This window comes from Selaginella moellendorffii, unplaced genomic scaffold (genome assembly GCF_000143415.4).
Source record: "Selaginella moellendorffii unplaced genomic scaffold, v1.0 SELMOscaffold_9, whole genome shotgun sequence".
NCBI classification, from domain to species: domain Eukaryota; kingdom Viridiplantae; phylum Streptophyta; class Lycopodiopsida; order Selaginellales; family Selaginellaceae; genus Selaginella; species Selaginella moellendorffii.
Genome location: NW_003314270.1, coordinates 2,852,324 through 2,865,670, shown reverse-complemented (window position 1 = coordinate 2,865,670; position 13,347 = coordinate 2,852,324). Strand labels below are relative to the sequence as shown.

The 13,347-nt window shown below is 49.2% G+C and overlaps 5 protein-coding genes across 9 annotated transcripts; 2 read left to right on the top strand and 3 right to left on the bottom strand.

Annotated features, from left to right (window-relative positions):
* Window positions 1-84: 84 nt before the first annotated feature.
* Window positions 85-1,410, top strand: LOC9633362 (BI1-like protein). Of its 2 annotated transcripts, XM_002967984.2 has the most exons (4): window positions 85-400; window positions 619-732; window positions 819-976; window positions 1,031-1,410. In XM_002967984.2, exons 1-4 carry the CDS (start codon window positions 127-129, stop codon window positions 1,241-1,243), a joined length of 759 nt encoding a protein of 252 aa, XP_002968030.1. In that variant the 5' UTR covers window positions 85-126; the 3' UTR covers window positions 1,244-1,410. The 2 variants fall into 2 exon arrangements, with proteins under 2 accessions (XP_002968030.1, XP_024528733.1); XM_024672965.1 differs by having other exon boundaries at window positions 819-1,410.
* Window positions 1,237-4,930, bottom strand: LOC9633361 (K(+) efflux antiporter 5). Of its 4 annotated transcripts, XM_024672957.1 has the most exons (11): window positions 4,784-4,930; window positions 4,683-4,725; window positions 4,520-4,596; window positions 4,390-4,475; window positions 2,970-4,307; window positions 2,739-2,919; window positions 2,582-2,664; window positions 2,167-2,500; window positions 1,920-2,101; window positions 1,631-1,854; window positions 1,463-1,577 (listed from the first exon to the last, which is right to left on the bottom strand). In XM_024672957.1, the coding sequence occupies exons 5-11, from the start codon at window positions 3,954-3,956 to the stop codon at window positions 1,574-1,576; spliced, it is 1,995 nt and encodes a 664-aa protein (XP_024528725.1). In that variant the 5' UTR covers window positions 3,957-4,307; window positions 4,390-4,475; window positions 4,520-4,596; window positions 4,683-4,725; window positions 4,784-4,930; the 3' UTR covers window positions 1,463-1,573. The 4 variants fall into 4 exon arrangements, with proteins under 4 accessions (XP_024528722.1, XP_024528723.1, XP_024528724.1 ...); XM_024672954.1 differs by having other exon boundaries at window positions 1,237-1,854; XM_024672955.1 differs by having other exon boundaries at window positions 1,237-1,854; window positions 4,390-4,471.
* Window positions 4,931-5,144: 214 nt separating this feature from the next.
* LOC112345681 (collectin-12-like) lies at window positions 5,145-8,218 on the bottom strand. The gene is made up of 13 exons (XM_024672962.1): window positions 7,721-8,218; window positions 7,586-7,659; window positions 7,409-7,525; window positions 7,041-7,359; window positions 6,899-6,979; window positions 6,673-6,849; window positions 6,494-6,619; window positions 6,360-6,431; window positions 5,984-6,307; window positions 5,824-5,937; window positions 5,684-5,769; window positions 5,509-5,623; window positions 5,145-5,451 (listed from the first exon to the last, which is right to left on the bottom strand). The coding sequence occupies exons 1-13, from the start codon at window positions 7,841-7,843 to the stop codon at window positions 5,326-5,328; spliced, it is 1,854 nt and encodes a 617-aa protein (XP_024528730.1). The 5' UTR covers window positions 7,844-8,218; the 3' UTR covers window positions 5,145-5,325.
* Window positions 8,219-8,375: 157 nt separating this feature from the next.
* On the top strand, window positions 8,376-10,501 carry LOC9633360 (methionine aminopeptidase 2B). The gene is made up of 12 exons (XM_002967983.2): window positions 8,376-8,503; window positions 8,559-8,697; window positions 8,768-8,801; window positions 8,859-8,966; window positions 9,025-9,124; window positions 9,184-9,329; window positions 9,381-9,472; window positions 9,545-9,639; window positions 9,693-9,789; window positions 9,842-9,985; window positions 10,033-10,250; window positions 10,307-10,501. Exons 1-12 carry the CDS (start codon window positions 8,408-8,410, stop codon window positions 10,415-10,417), a joined length of 1,380 nt encoding a protein of 459 aa, XP_002968029.2. The 5' UTR covers window positions 8,376-8,407; the 3' UTR covers window positions 10,418-10,501.
* Window positions 10,502-10,616: 115 nt separating this feature from the next.
* On the bottom strand, window positions 10,617-13,344 carry LOC9633359 (ABC transporter G family member 5). Its single transcript, XM_024672958.1, has one exon. It carries the CDS (start codon window positions 12,943-12,945, stop codon window positions 10,834-10,836), a length of 2,112 nt encoding a protein of 703 aa, XP_024528726.1. The 5' UTR covers window positions 12,946-13,344; the 3' UTR covers window positions 10,617-10,833.
* Window positions 13,345-13,347: the final 3 nt, after the last annotated feature.

Here is a 13,347-nt window from a genome sequence, read left to right as displayed (position 1 = left end):
TCAAGAAGGAAAAACTTACATTTAGTTAACACCTTTTACTTTTACCATTAATAAGAAGTTGCCACGTGGCAAGTTTGTTTTAGGGTTCTTTCCCCCTCTCCCAGCAAGAGAGAGAGAGAAGAGAAAATGTATGGATCAACGTCGGGCAATCTCAAAGGTGGTGGTGGCTACGCGGACATCGAGACGGGATACGAGCCCAGCGGAGCGCTCTACCCGGGCATCGATTACAGCGACAACGTCTTGCGATGGGGTTTCATCCGCAAAGTCTATGGAATCCTGAGCACCCAGATCGTTCTCACAGCTCTCGTTGCGGCGGTGATCGTCTTCTCGCAGCCCGTCGCGGATTTCTTCGCGCACAACACACTGCTCCTCGTCCTCCTCGCGCTCCTGCCTCTGATACGTAAGTCCGTGCTGCTTTTTTTGCTTTTCTTCTTTGTTTGGCTTTCTGTGATCTTGGCTTTTGTCTTCCTGCTCAAAATCTTCCTGTGATCCTGGGAAGATTTATTTTTCCTCTGTCCGTTTGCTTGTTCCTTACAAGAACTGCTTTTGATCCTGTCTTCCTTGGATAAACTTCATCCTTTCCTGTTCCTGATTGTTTTGTTTTCCTTTTCCTCTCAGTGCTATGCCCGCTCTACAACTATCAGCACCACCATCCGCTCAACTTGGTTCTTCTCAGCCTCTTCACGGTCTTCTTGAGCCTCTCCGTCGGGACTTCCTGCGCCTTCATCCGAGGTAAGCAAAGCTTGTCCCGTTCCATCTGTTTTCACCCCTCGCTCCAAACGATTCTCAACCTGTTCCACTTTTTGTCCGAATCCCAGGAGACGTCCTACTCGAGGCCCTCATTCTCACTGCTACAGTAGCACTAGCTCTGACAGCGTACACCTTCTGGGCAGTAAAGCAAGGCCACGACTTCAGCTTCCTCAGACCATATCTCTTCGTATCGCTTGTAGTCGTCGTGCTCTGGGGGATAATCCAGGTGTGTGCATATCGGACATCCCAGCTAATCCTCTCCTGTTTTTGTGGCTTCCAGATCTTCTTTCCTCTGGGACCAGTCTCGGGGACCATCTTTGCTGCAATAACCACCGTCATCTTCAGTGCATATATAATCTACGATACCGAGAACTTGATCAGAAGGTTCACTTTCGATGAGTATATCTGGGCTTCGGTGTCCCTGTACTTGGACATATTGAACCTTTTCTTAGCACTGCTAAATCTTTTGCGGGGCCTCCAGTCGAATAACTGAAACCTCTATACAATTGCCTGAAAAAATTTGTTACAGAAGAATAGAAAACAAGACTTCGAAACTGAGAAAAAAAAAGAAAAAAACTAGAAGAGAACGGCGATTATTGTAACGGGAAAAAGAATCCCTTACCCACTGGCTTCTGATGTTAATGTACACTTACCTGTTCACCTCCAGTGTCCACTAAACACTTGTGAAAATGGTCTCCGCAACGTGACTTGTGGGAATAACTTCTCTCGAGCATCTTCGGCGTCTTTCCCTTCACTCGGCTTACTTTGTTGATTGAGAAGGTCCTTCTCGTCCTCGAGATTATCCTCGGTGTGCTGCTTCTTGTCACCTGTTTCCAAGTGGTAACCGAAGCCATGCACTGGTAAGTTGAAAAGTGCGTACTGGCTTTTCTTCTCCCTGGGTACAAGGCGGGCGACGAGCTTGAACGCAAATGGAGTGAGGACAAGGCTGAATGCGCTGGTACCCATCAAGAGGAGGTAGAGCTTTCTGGATACTAGTCCCAGGCCTTGAGCACGGCTCAGCAGCACAAACGAGAATTCCCCGATCTGTGCGAGAGCAATGCCAACGCTCACAGATATAGGAGTGCTGTAGCCAAATGCACAGACCTGAAACACCAGCAAACAAAACTTAGAAGCTTGCAAACAACAGTCGAGGACTTTTAAAATTGTACCACTATAGCGATCAAGAATGTTTTGCCGAAGAACAGAACCGCGAGTGACCCCAGTAGAATATCTTTGTGCTGCCAGAGAAATACGGGGTGCATGACCATGCCGATAGAAGCTAAAAAAAGCGAGGCAAATATATTCCGTATTGGCTCGACGTGGTGGAGAGTTTTCTCGCTATACGTTCCACCTGCACAAGAATACACAAAAGAACAATTTAAAATTAGAAGACATCAAACCAAGGAAGTATACAACCTGATAGCATGAGACCCGCGACGAAAGCGCCAACTTCAAGCCCGAGCCCGAGGCTTTGACTTAGCATGGATATACTCAGACAAAGTCCAACGATTCCTAGCTGGTACAACTCGGAGCTGTTCTTCGACAAGCGGCTGAGAGCCGAAAGCAACCGTGAAACAACCAACTTGGAGGCGATCCAGGCCACCGCACAAAAACCGGACAGCAAAAGACACTCCCTTGCCAATGCAATCAGGATCGTCCAGGAGCTGCTGCCTTTGGCCGCGAGTGCCGGCATGACGGCTAGCAAGAGCCCCAAAGCGCAGTCTTGGAAAATAAGCGTGCCGAGTAGTATCTGGGACCACCGGAAAAGAAAAAACAAAAACAACTTAGATCGTGTGCTTGTCACGCAAGTGTATTTAGATTAGATTCCAACCTGACCGTGTTCCGTGCCGGCCATGTTGGCGTCCATCATGCATTTTACCACGACCGCGGTGGACGACATGGACAGAAAAGCCCCTGCATACGGGCGCACGTCACACAATCTGCATAGAAAGTCAATGTAACTTTTGCTGCTAGACTACGAGACTCACCAATGAAGATACCCTGCGGAACCGTCGTGGAGAGCAGGGCCCCAAGCACCATCGCCGTGAGGATTTGGATGCAGCCCCCGCCTAAAGCCACGGCTTTCACTCCCTGCATCTTTGTCGCGCTAAACTCCACGCCGAGAGCGAATAGCAAGAATATGACACCGAACTGAGCGAGTGTTTCCACCTGGAACGTAAAGCTTAGACAATGACAAAGACAATGACAAAGCTTCATACCTGGACGAGCTCGTGAACAAGGTGGAGACCACCTGGTCCCACGAACATCCCAGCAGCAAGGTAGCCCAGGATCACGGGCTGTCCCAGGAACGCAAAAACGATAGCTCCAAGCGCGGACGCAACCATGACGACGACAATGTCCCGGATCAACATCAAGTCCTCCTGAAACTGCATCTGAGACCTCTTCCCGGGATGACTGATAACGTACTCGTTGTCGTCTCTGTCGATCAACCGAGCAACGTCCTCCGACTGGTAGCGTCGCCCATTGTCTTTTCCTGCCGTGGAGTTCTTCTTCTCACCACCGGGCTTCTGACCGATAGTCGTAGCGTTTGGACTTGGATGCGGCAAAATGGAAGGATGCTCCAATGTGGCACTACTATCACTTCGCTCGTCTTGTTTCTCGGCAGTGGCATTAGTCTGCTGCTGCTGTGGCACCACCACCACCCCTTCTGGACCGATCGCTTTCTCTTCGTCCGGCTTGTCATCTTTGCCAGACTGCTGCTCGCTCTCTTTGCCATTGCTCCCGGGCTCCTCCTCGTCCATGGAGTGCTTGCCGACTCTCGCAACAGTCTCGAGCACACCACCTTGGTTCTCAATCGTGTCGTTAAACTTGCCCGCTTCCTTCTGGCTGTCATCCTCCAGAGAATCAAAAAGCTTCTCCACATTCTTGACTATCTGGCTCGCCTTGTCGTTCACCTCCTTGTTTCTTGTGTCGTTGCTCTTGACGTCCCACCTAACAGAGAAAGTAGCATTCCCTCCAGTCCCATTCGCAGCACCGCCAAATCCCTCCACACCACTCCCATTCTTCGCCGCCGCCTCAAGAATCTCTAACGCATCGGCCCCTATGCTGCTACCGCCATCGCCATCGCCTCTAGCATCGCTCGCGCTCGCAGATCCAGCTCGATACCACAGCAGGGGAAGCAGCAGCAGCAGGAGGAGCACTCTCATTGCCAAATTCCAGTCGCTCGATTCCAATCCACACCTCATGACGCCGCTGCCGCTTGAATCTCAGCTCCAGCGCTGCCACATTGCGACATCCTGCCGCATTCGTCGATCCGGCGCTCTCACCTGTGGCGAATCCCTCGCGTGAGCTCACGACACACGCCCTAACCCTATTACGCGGTAGCCAAATTTTAACAGGGCCCTGTGAATGGTAGAATATTCCCTTCCAGATTCGCTTCTTTCTTATTATTGCTATTGGCGCTGGTGGTGGTGTTGATGGTGCTGGTGCTCGTCGCCCACTACCACTTTCTGGACGATTATAATGTAGTAGTCTTCGCTGGGGACAACAATGAGCTCGTGTAATTTCGTTCTCACTCTCACCAACATCATGGTGTCCTACAAAAGAAATAAAAAACAATCCAGCGATCAAAACGAAGGATCAGGCACAAAAAAAAAGGAGTTTTCTTGGATGACTTACAGTTGGTTCGATATCGGCCGCCAAGTTCTTAGATTTCATCACGATCAGAGCGACGTATCTTGCGTACTGCACGAATAAGTACCTGTCTGTGTACGGGGCTTGAGACGTGGGAATTATCAAAAGAGCGAACCTGTGTCGTTGTGGCGTGGTCCATGGAGCTCTTGATGGGGATTCCAAGGCTGTCGGTCAAGATTGTCCCAACGATACCTTGGAAAAAAAAGAAAAAAGCCAGCATTTGTTTTATTCCAAGCTTGAGAAAACTCTATCGAATTTAAGTAGCTTAAGAGAGGTACCTTTGTGAGAGGATATACTCTTGAGAGTTTCCTCTGAAACGTACTGTATAAAAAACAGGGAGAGGAAGCTACAGTGAGCATAAAATTGAAAGCAATAGCACCTTGTTTTGACGTAGTGTTGCCGGGTCTATTCTCACAGCCTCCTCCAGAGACGATGGTACTGCGTCTTCGTCCATGACTGTATGAAACGACTAAAGGCGCAGCGCACAGTGATAGGTCCAGCTCGTTCGAGACCTAATCAATCGGTTCACCTGAAATCCCCACGTGGATGCCACGCAGGAAGAAAAAGAAAAAGACAAAAGAAAAAACGTTTGGTAACTCGCAAAAAAAAAAAAAAAAAAAAAAAACGGACACCAAGAGTGATTGACAAAGAAAAGATCTCGAGATAGAAGAGGACACAGGAAAAACAAAAACGTTCGGTAACTCATGAAAGGAGAAAAACAATGCGGACACCAAGAGCGATTGACAAAAGAACGATCCTGAGATAATTAAAACACCTGGGAATCTAGACATCCAAGAAAACTTTGGCTTGGACAAAGGCGCAAATCACACTTTGAAACAACGGACGTACAGAGGGTGGAACTGGAATCGAATGTAAAAACTCGCGAAACCGGCAACACACGAGGAGCGTACCTGCAGGTTACTATAAAGGCCTGCTCATTCGATTCGCTTGTCCGGCTGAAAACGATCTGCGAGGAAGCTTGGCCGAGTACGGGCTGCTGTTGGAATTTCGTTGGGTGATTCGAGCTGATCGAGGACTTCCACCATTCTGAGATTTTAGAAAACTTTTAGCTTTGGTTTCTACGGGAGCGCACAAAATTCTTACGGGAGTAAAAATTCGTTCCGCCGACATCATAGGAAGCACTTGCTTCGGCATTGCGTTATGTGGCAAATAATCAGCCCGAAGTGGGTTCAGTTTTTGGATGTCTTGGTCACAGGACCTGAAACCTCAACTTGTAGTCGTTAGTAACCCCTTGGAAACAGTAGAGTAAAGCACGTACATGCATTTGAAACCCATTAGCGGCTTTCCACTAAACACTGCATGCTCTGGTTGCTCCATGAACTCACGAACAATCCGAGCTATTTTCTGCAAAAATGTGAAAACAGCTATCGTCTGGGAGGATACAACGAGGCAAGGTACCTGCATATCTTTCTTTTCTGCTTTTGTCTCTTTCATACCGTCAACTAGGATCTGCAACTCCTTCATTTGTGTTGTATCTTCTTTCACTTGTATTTGATTCTCTCTTAATGCTTTCTGCAGTAGCAAACATGTGAAATGAGATAAGCTCGCAATCCCTTACCTCAAAAGCAAAAAACATGTCCTCGTAGGCTGCTTCAGGATCTTGAGGTTTCTGATCAGGAACAGTTTCTGGGCCACCTGGAACACCCGGTGCACCTGGAGCTCCTGGAACGCCTGAGGCTGGAGCCCCTGGAGCGCCTGGAGGGCCTAGCGCTCCCAAAGGTCCAGAAGCTCCCGGTGCTCCTGCAACTGCACCTGAAGGAACGCCAGCAGTTCCAGGTGGAGCGGCAGACACTTCTGCAGGCTTTTGTTCTGGAGCAAACCGCTGGTCATGACCAGACATGATAAGCACGGTCCTTCCAAGATATCCCATGTCCCTATGAATCTGCAAAATTCTCAAATAAACTCAAGTTCTGAAATGTGCTAAGGCCCATCACCTCTTCTAGTAGTCTGTCGTGATTTTTCAAAGCGTCACGGACTTCGTCCGCAACATAGTCCGTCACCATGCCCTGATAAACGTAAAAAATACTTCGCTCGCTAAATCAGACGCATGCATAAGTACTCTACTCACCTTTGTGCCTCCAGCAAGCAAACTTGATAACTTTGACGACCTACGATTGGGTGCAGGACCTGAAGCAGAGCCTCTCCTTTGTTGATGCCGAAGATCCTCAATCATTTGTGCCACCCTTTGAAGAGACTGGGGAAGGAAACAACATCAGCCAAAACAGAATGCCAATCGAAAACTATCACCTCTTTGTTGGTTTGAGTCAGCGTTTCTAGAGCAACAACATCAGCTTTTGCTTGCAGGCGGTTTTGAAGATCGGTAACAGCAGTTCCAAGATCTGCCACGATGGCACTCGGACGCCGCTGGCCTGGTTTGAGCTCCGGGGGAGCTACAAGTTTCGTATCAAGATCCACACGAAGTGCCTGAAGCCATTGAAAAGTTAAGGTGCCTTCATACAACGATTTTACGTACTTGGCAGTATTTGTTGAGTGCTTCTAGCTCAGCAGCATGATTTGAGGCGGTTTGCTGAAGTTGTATTTTGAGGTCATCTCCCTGAAGCAGTAACCCCGTTGTACCCGTGAACATGAAATTGAGATAGTTGAGAATTGCATACTTGATTTTCCAAACTTTGCAGCCTTCCACTGTGGTCCAGAACATCAGCTTGTAAAGACTCTATTTCTTCTGTCATAACTCGCACTGCCCCCGTCGTTTCGACTACATGCTGCTCAAACTGTGACTGGAAGTTTTCACCCTGTTTCCTTATTGTTTCGTCCTGCTCCTTGACTTTGGTTTGCAGCTCTGAACTGACCGCAGTCAGGTTCTGGATTCCTCCCTCTAAATCTTCAACTCTTTTGGGAACAGACTCGACGGCTGCCTTCAATTCTGCCAAATCCCCAGTCACTGTCTTGACGTTTACAGAATTTTCTTCCATCCTGCAATGGAAGCTTTTGTCAAGTTCCACTCACCAAGCCGGAAGCATACCCTTTTTGAACAGCGTTGATACGATCTCCAGTGACTTTAACATGTGTATCGAGCTTCTCAGCCTGCTTTTGGACCTCGACCTCGGTGAAATCTTTACACTCTTTAGCCGTGTTTTTACTGCATTGCGTCGCGTCAGGGAAAGAAAAAACAGAAAAGCAAACGGGTCAAATCTCGTACCAGACTTCGTAAATCTCCTCCTTGAAAGCTTGAAAATTTTTGGCGAGCTCCTCAGCTTTCTCAAGCCGTGCTGTCTGTGGTAGCGATGGTTAAAATCAATCTCTCTCCTCTGTTCACAATGGAGCTACAACTTACATGAGCTGTGAGTCGATCGCAGACAGATCGCAAAAGACTTTGCAGTTTCTCCCACTGCAACTGCGCTACAACTGGTACATGGGTGACCGCCAAAATCTCCCGAATGATCGCAACATCGTCCATGGCTGCAAGATTACACCTGTCCTAAAAGCGTCGAGAACTATCTTCCTCAAAATCCTGCCTGCTTTTCAAGCTCCAGCGCACCAGCATTGCCATGTCCCATCAAAATCTCCCCCTCAGGATCAAGGCCTGAAGAATCCGGGCAATGTGAGACTCATAGAATACTTTCGATGCGCAAGCAGCCGATCGGAGCCATTTCTCGATCCAGCGCCTACCAGAGGAGTGATCGCTCCAGATCTGGCAATGGAATGCCGACGAAAAAACAGAGCTCCGGCGGTACCGCAGCCTCGGCGCTCCCACGCTAGCCCTGCGCCAATACCCTAATCCCTCGCTAAGAGCTTCGCGTGACCACGCCCTTTCTGGCTCTTCCACCATTGTATGCAGCTCGTCGCTTTTGTCGAATTGGCAGCATCGCGGCCGTCGAGTGGAAAGAAACGAATCCCGGCCGTCGATGCCTTCTTTCGTCAGTTCTAATGGCAAAGGTCATGAGAGAGAAATGCGGGTGCTTTGCCTTCACTGCCTACGTGGCCAGGTTTTTAGGTATTAAACTATTTAGGGTTCTTCGCGATGGATGAGGCGGAGGCGCTCAAGACGATGAGCTTGGGGGATGAGAATGTGCCAGACGATGCTGCTGAGGAGGTCGTGGATCCAGGCGCTGGACCGGTATGCCAAATCCTGTGCGTTGTTTCCTGGATTTTGATGCGATATTTTGGCGCAGGATGCCGTCGCAGCCAAGAAGAAGAAGAAGAAGAAGAAGAAGGGCGGTGCTGCTGCCGTTGTCGCTGCTAGCACTGACGAAGCTCTAGCTGGTGATAAGGAAGACGACGAAGATGAGAATCAGCCCGAAAATGAATCCGGTAAGGAAAGCTTCTTTGCTGTTTTGGGCAGCTCCAAGCTCATTCCTTTTCACCTTTCCTTTGCTTTCAGCTGAAGCAACAAAGAAAAAGAAGAAGAAATCCAAGTACGTTAAATCACTACGCTGGGGTGTTTGTTTACTGATGCTTAAACATTTTATCAGGAAGAAGAAAGCAGCGACTGAGCAGACAGATCCTCCATCAGTGGCTGTAGCTGATCTCTTCCCATCCGGAGAGTTTCCTATCGGAGAGATACAGCACTACAAGGATGAGTAAGACAATCGACTGACTTCCTCACTAATGCTTTATACGTGTTCTTCTACGTGACAGCAACCTCTGGAGAGAAACATCGGAAGAAAAAAGAGAATTGGAAAGGCTAGAGAAGCCCATATATAATGAAGTTCGTCAAGCCGCAGAAGTACATCGTCAGGTACCTCTTTTAAAAAATGCGATGCACAATTTTATAATTTCTTTCCTTCCATATGCTAGGTGCGGAATTACATTCGCAAGTACGCAAAGCCTGGAGTTGCAATGGTCGATATTTGCGAAACACTAGAAAACATGGTGCGAAAACTTATATCTGAAAATGGATTGCATGCGGGAATTGCATTTCCAACTGGCTGCTCTTTAAATTGGTACTGCGCATATTATCTTGATAAAATTTTGTAAATATTTTTGTGGCTCAGGGTAGCTGCGCACTGGACACCAAATGCTGGAGACAAAACAGTACTTCAGTACGATGATGTTATGAAGCTGGATTTCGGAACGCATATCGAAGGTTTGTTTTTTTTTTTTTTCCTTTTTACGTTTATTTTTTTGCAAAATCTAAGTTTTTAAATGTATTATTCAGGGCGTATAATCGATTGCGCGTTTACACTTGCCTTCAATCCCATGTTCGATCCTCTTTTGGAGGCTGCGCGAGAAGCAACGAACACTGGTATTCGGGTACGTATTCGCAAATTTACCCCTCATTTAACGTAGTTTGGATGCATTTCTAGGAAACGGGAATCGACGTGAGGCTTTGTGACGTTGGCGCTGCTATTCAAGAGGTGATGGAGTCTTACGAAGTTGAGATAAATGGCAAATCATTTCAAGGTAAACGTTTATGTCTTATGTTTCATAAAACATTTTTATTTTGAATGTACAGTGAAAAGTATAAGAAATTTGAACGGTCACAGCATAGGACCATATCAAATACATGCGGGTAAATCTGTTCCTATTGTCAAAGGAGGAGAACAAACAAAAATGGAAGAAGGAGAATTTTATGCCATCGAGACTTTTGGCTCCACTGGTTTGCAATTTTAGTTGGTCGCCATTTGTCGACAACTGTTTTTGCAGGGAAAGGCTATGTGAGAGAAGATTTGGAATGCAGTCACTACATGAAGGATTTTGACGTCGGTCATGTTCCTTTGAGGCTGCCACGGGCAAAGCAGCTGCTGGCAACCATCGACAAAAACTTTTCAACGCTGGCTTTTTGTCGTCGGTATCTGGATAGGCTGGGTGAGACAAAATACTTGATGGCTTTGAAAAATCTGTGTGACGCTGGCATCGTCCAGGTAAGTCGACGTTTCCCTTATGGTTGTGCTGTCACTAAGTACGTGACGTCTTACAGCCATATCCACCCTTATGCGATATCAAGGGTAGCTACGTTGCTCAATTTGAGCACACGGTCCTACTTCGGCCAACGTGCAAAGAGGTATTGTCCAGGGGCGATGATTATTGAACGGGAGATGGCATCGTGTAGATGTTGCTCTTTGTACAGTAACCGTTCCAGGTTAAATAAAGTTTCCGGATGAAAGTTTTCCAATATCATTGTTCGAGCATTTGGTTGATCGAGTTTCGGCTGCTCCTTTTGTACGGTAAACTTAGTTTTTTCATTGCGGACATTCTCTGATCAGGCAATCTTTGTGTTAACTGCAGTTAATTTAAGGCAGCCTGACAGCAACTGTTTCTTCAATGTATCTCTAACAGGTGTTTCTGGGATTGAGTGAGAAAGCAAAAGCCTGGGATCGTGGGATTACGCCATCATGAACTTTGAAAGTTTCGGACACTCGCTACTTTAAAGATAATCAGTTAAACAGAGGAGATCCGTTACTAACAGGTACGTTGGAAGTACGTCATTCTTATTGCATGACTTAACTAGTGTTGTTTATGCCGGGGCTTAAACCGAAGTACAAGGTAAGCGAGAAGTCTATAGACGACGGCGAAAATTGCCGAAACGCCCAGGTTCATCCACTTGCTGGAATGCTCGAGGCCGGACTCGGCCAGCACACTTCTTCCCGTGAGATTGCAGACTTTCTCAAAGCACACGTCAGAAAGAGACTCGTACTCGTTAATGAGCATCGCATCCAGTGGGTACTTGAAGACGGACAGGTAGTGCATAAACAGCCAGTACTTGGGAATATGATCCTTGGGGACGAAGTAGCCTGAGAAGAGGAAGAACGCTCCAAGAGTACCGGTGACGAGAGTGTTCCCCAATATATAGTCCGGAACCAGTGCGCTGAAGAAGGAAACGATCGAGTTGGCGTCCACCACTACCATCCACACATCGAGCAGGAAGAAGACGTACGCTTCAATGGAATGGTTGAGGCCAACGAGGAAGTACGCCGGTACCGTATACAGGAGCGAGAAGACGAACAGGAACGGCAGGAACATGAGCGTGTTGGCGATCACGTACGACGAGACCCTGTATGTTCCCCTGGAAGTTTCACGCTCGAAGATCTGGCGCTCCGCGAGAAACATCGGCAGTGACTCACTCGTCGACGTGAGCAGGAACGTGAGAGTGAAGGCGAAGAAGCCGTAGCGTTCCCGGACGCCTACGACGTTCCGTCCCAGGTGGGTGAACACCGAGCCGAGAGCAAAGCCAGCACCGAGCGCTTGCGCAGTTCTCGCCAGCGACAACTGCTTGGTTCTCCAGATGGTCTTCCAACACCGGCTAGACAGCAGCAAGATTTCCCTGTATCGAGAGTTGGCGAAAGTTGGCTTGTCGACGATCCGAGGAGCAGCAAAAACCGATGGTGGCGGTGGTGGTGGCGACTTGTCGTGCACTCTCTGGTTGAACAAGTCCTCGAGCGAGCAGCGCATTTTCGAGACCGGAACGTTGAAACACTCGGCGATGATACCGTCGCAGCCCCTGTCCGCCTCGATCAGATTGATGGTCTCGATGGCATACTCGACAACGTTCACCTGAGGGGGGAAGCTGTGGCCGGCCGCGAAGAGCTTGTCCGAGAGCTCCTGCAAGCTCCCGCTGTGGATCATCCGTCCTGGACCCAGCAGCACGATGGAGTGAATGAGCTCGAGGATCCGGAAGCCCGGCTGGTGGATACTGAGGATGATGGTCCTCTCGTGGGACTTAGCCATGTTGTGGAGCATCGCCACCACCTGGAGCGCCGCCGCCGAGTCCAAGCCGGAAGTTGGCTCGTCCAGGAGCAGTACGGCCGGGTCGTGGATCACGTCAACTCCGATAGAAACTCTCCGCCGCTCGCCGCCAGAGACTCCACGGACAGCGTCGCTGCCTATCCTCGACGACGCCACGCCGCGCAGCCCGAGCTCCGCCATGAGCAGCTCCACCCGAGCGCGCTTGCCCGACGCGGGCATGCTGGAAGGAAGCCGGAGCTGCGCGCTACACATGAGCGTCTCCGCCACCGTGAGCATCGGGAAGAGCAAGTCGTGCTGCATGACGTAGCCGGAGATCCGCCGGAAGGAGCTCAGCTCCATTGGCCGCTTGTTCACTAGTATGCTGCTGTTCTTCGCGGGGGTGATGCGACCGGCCAGTATCTCCAGGAGGGTCGACTTCCCTGCTCCGCTCGGCCCCGCAATTGCGAGCAATTCACCCGGCTTGGCAGTACAGTTGACGTTCCGGAGGATGGTCTTGGTCTGGAGGAGCTCCGGCCAGTAGTTCTTTGGGACGAAGCACGCTACTCCGGTGGACGCTCTGCTGGGGACTGTGTGATAGCTGAGGTTCTTTACCTGGATCTCGTACGGGACCGAGCGCCTCGGCGAGTGGAGAGGCGAGTCGTCTTCGTCGCTGTAGAGCTTGACGTGCGGGATGTTTACAACGGTCTCGTCCCGCATGCTGTGAGTGCAAGGTCGCTGGCAAGCTCCGCATCGCAGGGGACTCTTCTGGGACAGGACTTGGAGGAGATTGTTACCATTGCCGGCGTGGCTGTTGCTGCTGCTCTTGTGAGTATTATTACTTCCCTCTTCTCCTGTTGTTGATTGTTCTTCGCTCGACTCCTGAGCCATTCCCATCGCTGACTCGCTTTCCTTTCGTGACAGAAGCTCTAGCAGCAACACCTCTGCCGCTGTCTTCCAGGGTCTAAAGGAAATGCACCACGCATGAACGCAAAAGGTAGATTGAGCTCAAGCTCACACACTCTTTTCTCCCTTCCTTTTTTTTTTCTTTCGTTTCCACACAGAGCTATCCTGCAAGTTCCAGCGAGCGCAAGTGCTATATGCTTTTGGCCTCTCGAGGAGTAAATGCAAGCGAGGAGCACAGCAGTGGTGGTGCTTTAGCTCAAACCTGTGACTCGAATGTGCTCGCCTGGTTTATATACCTACACCACACATAAGGCGGAGAACTGCGCGGGTTGACAGGAGCCAGGCCTGTGCGTGATGCCGAGTGGTGGTAAATGCTTTATCTTGATTATCCAG

Coding starts and splice junctions, on each gene's coding strand:
- LOC9633362 (XM_024672965.1), top strand. CDS start 127: ATGTATGGATCAACGTCGGGCAATCTCAAAGGTGGTGGTGGCTACGCG. Junction 401..618: donor CGCGCTCCTGCCTCTGATAC/GTAAGTCCGTGC, acceptor TTTTCCTCTCAG/TGCTATGCCCGCTCTACAAC. Junction 733..818: donor TTCCTGCGCCTTCATCCGAG/GTAAGCAAAGCT, acceptor TCCGAATCCCAG/GAGACGTCCTACTCGAGGCC.
- LOC9633361 (XM_024672954.1), bottom strand. CDS start 3,956: ATGAGGTGTGGATTGGAATCGAGCGACTGGAATTTGGCAATGAGAGTG. Junction 2,501..2,581: donor CCGGCACGGAACACGGTCAG/GTTGGAATCTAA, acceptor CGGTGGTCCCAG/ATACTACTCGGCACGCTTAT. Junction 1,855..1,919: donor CATTCTTGATCGCTATAGTG/GTACAATTTTAA, acceptor CTGGTGTTTCAG/GTCTGTGCATTTGGCTACAG.
- LOC112345681 (XM_024672962.1), bottom strand. CDS start 7,843: ATGGACGATGTTGCGATCATTCGGGAGATTTTGGCGGTCACCCATGTA. Junction 6,980..7,040: donor TGCAAAGTTTGGAAAATCAA/GTATGCAATTCT, acceptor TTACTGCTTCAG/GGAGATGACCTCAAAATACA. Junction 6,850..6,898: donor CACTCAACAAATACTGCCAA/GTACGTAAAATC, acceptor CAATGGCTTCAG/GCACTTCGTGTGGATCTTGA.
- LOC9633360 (XM_002967983.2), top strand. CDS start 8,408: ATGGATGAGGCGGAGGCGCTCAAGACGATGAGCTTGGGGGATGAGAAT. Junction 8,698..8,767: donor TCAGCCCGAAAATGAATCCG/GTAAGGAAAGCT, acceptor CTTTGCTTTCAG/CTGAAGCAACAAAGAAAAAG. Junction 9,125..9,183: donor CCGCAGAAGTACATCGTCAG/GTACCTCTTTTA, acceptor TCCATATGCTAG/GTGCGGAATTACATTCGCAA.
- LOC9633359 (XM_024672958.1), bottom strand. CDS start 12,945: ATGGGAATGGCTCAGGAGTCGAGCGAAGAACAATCAACAACAGGAGAA.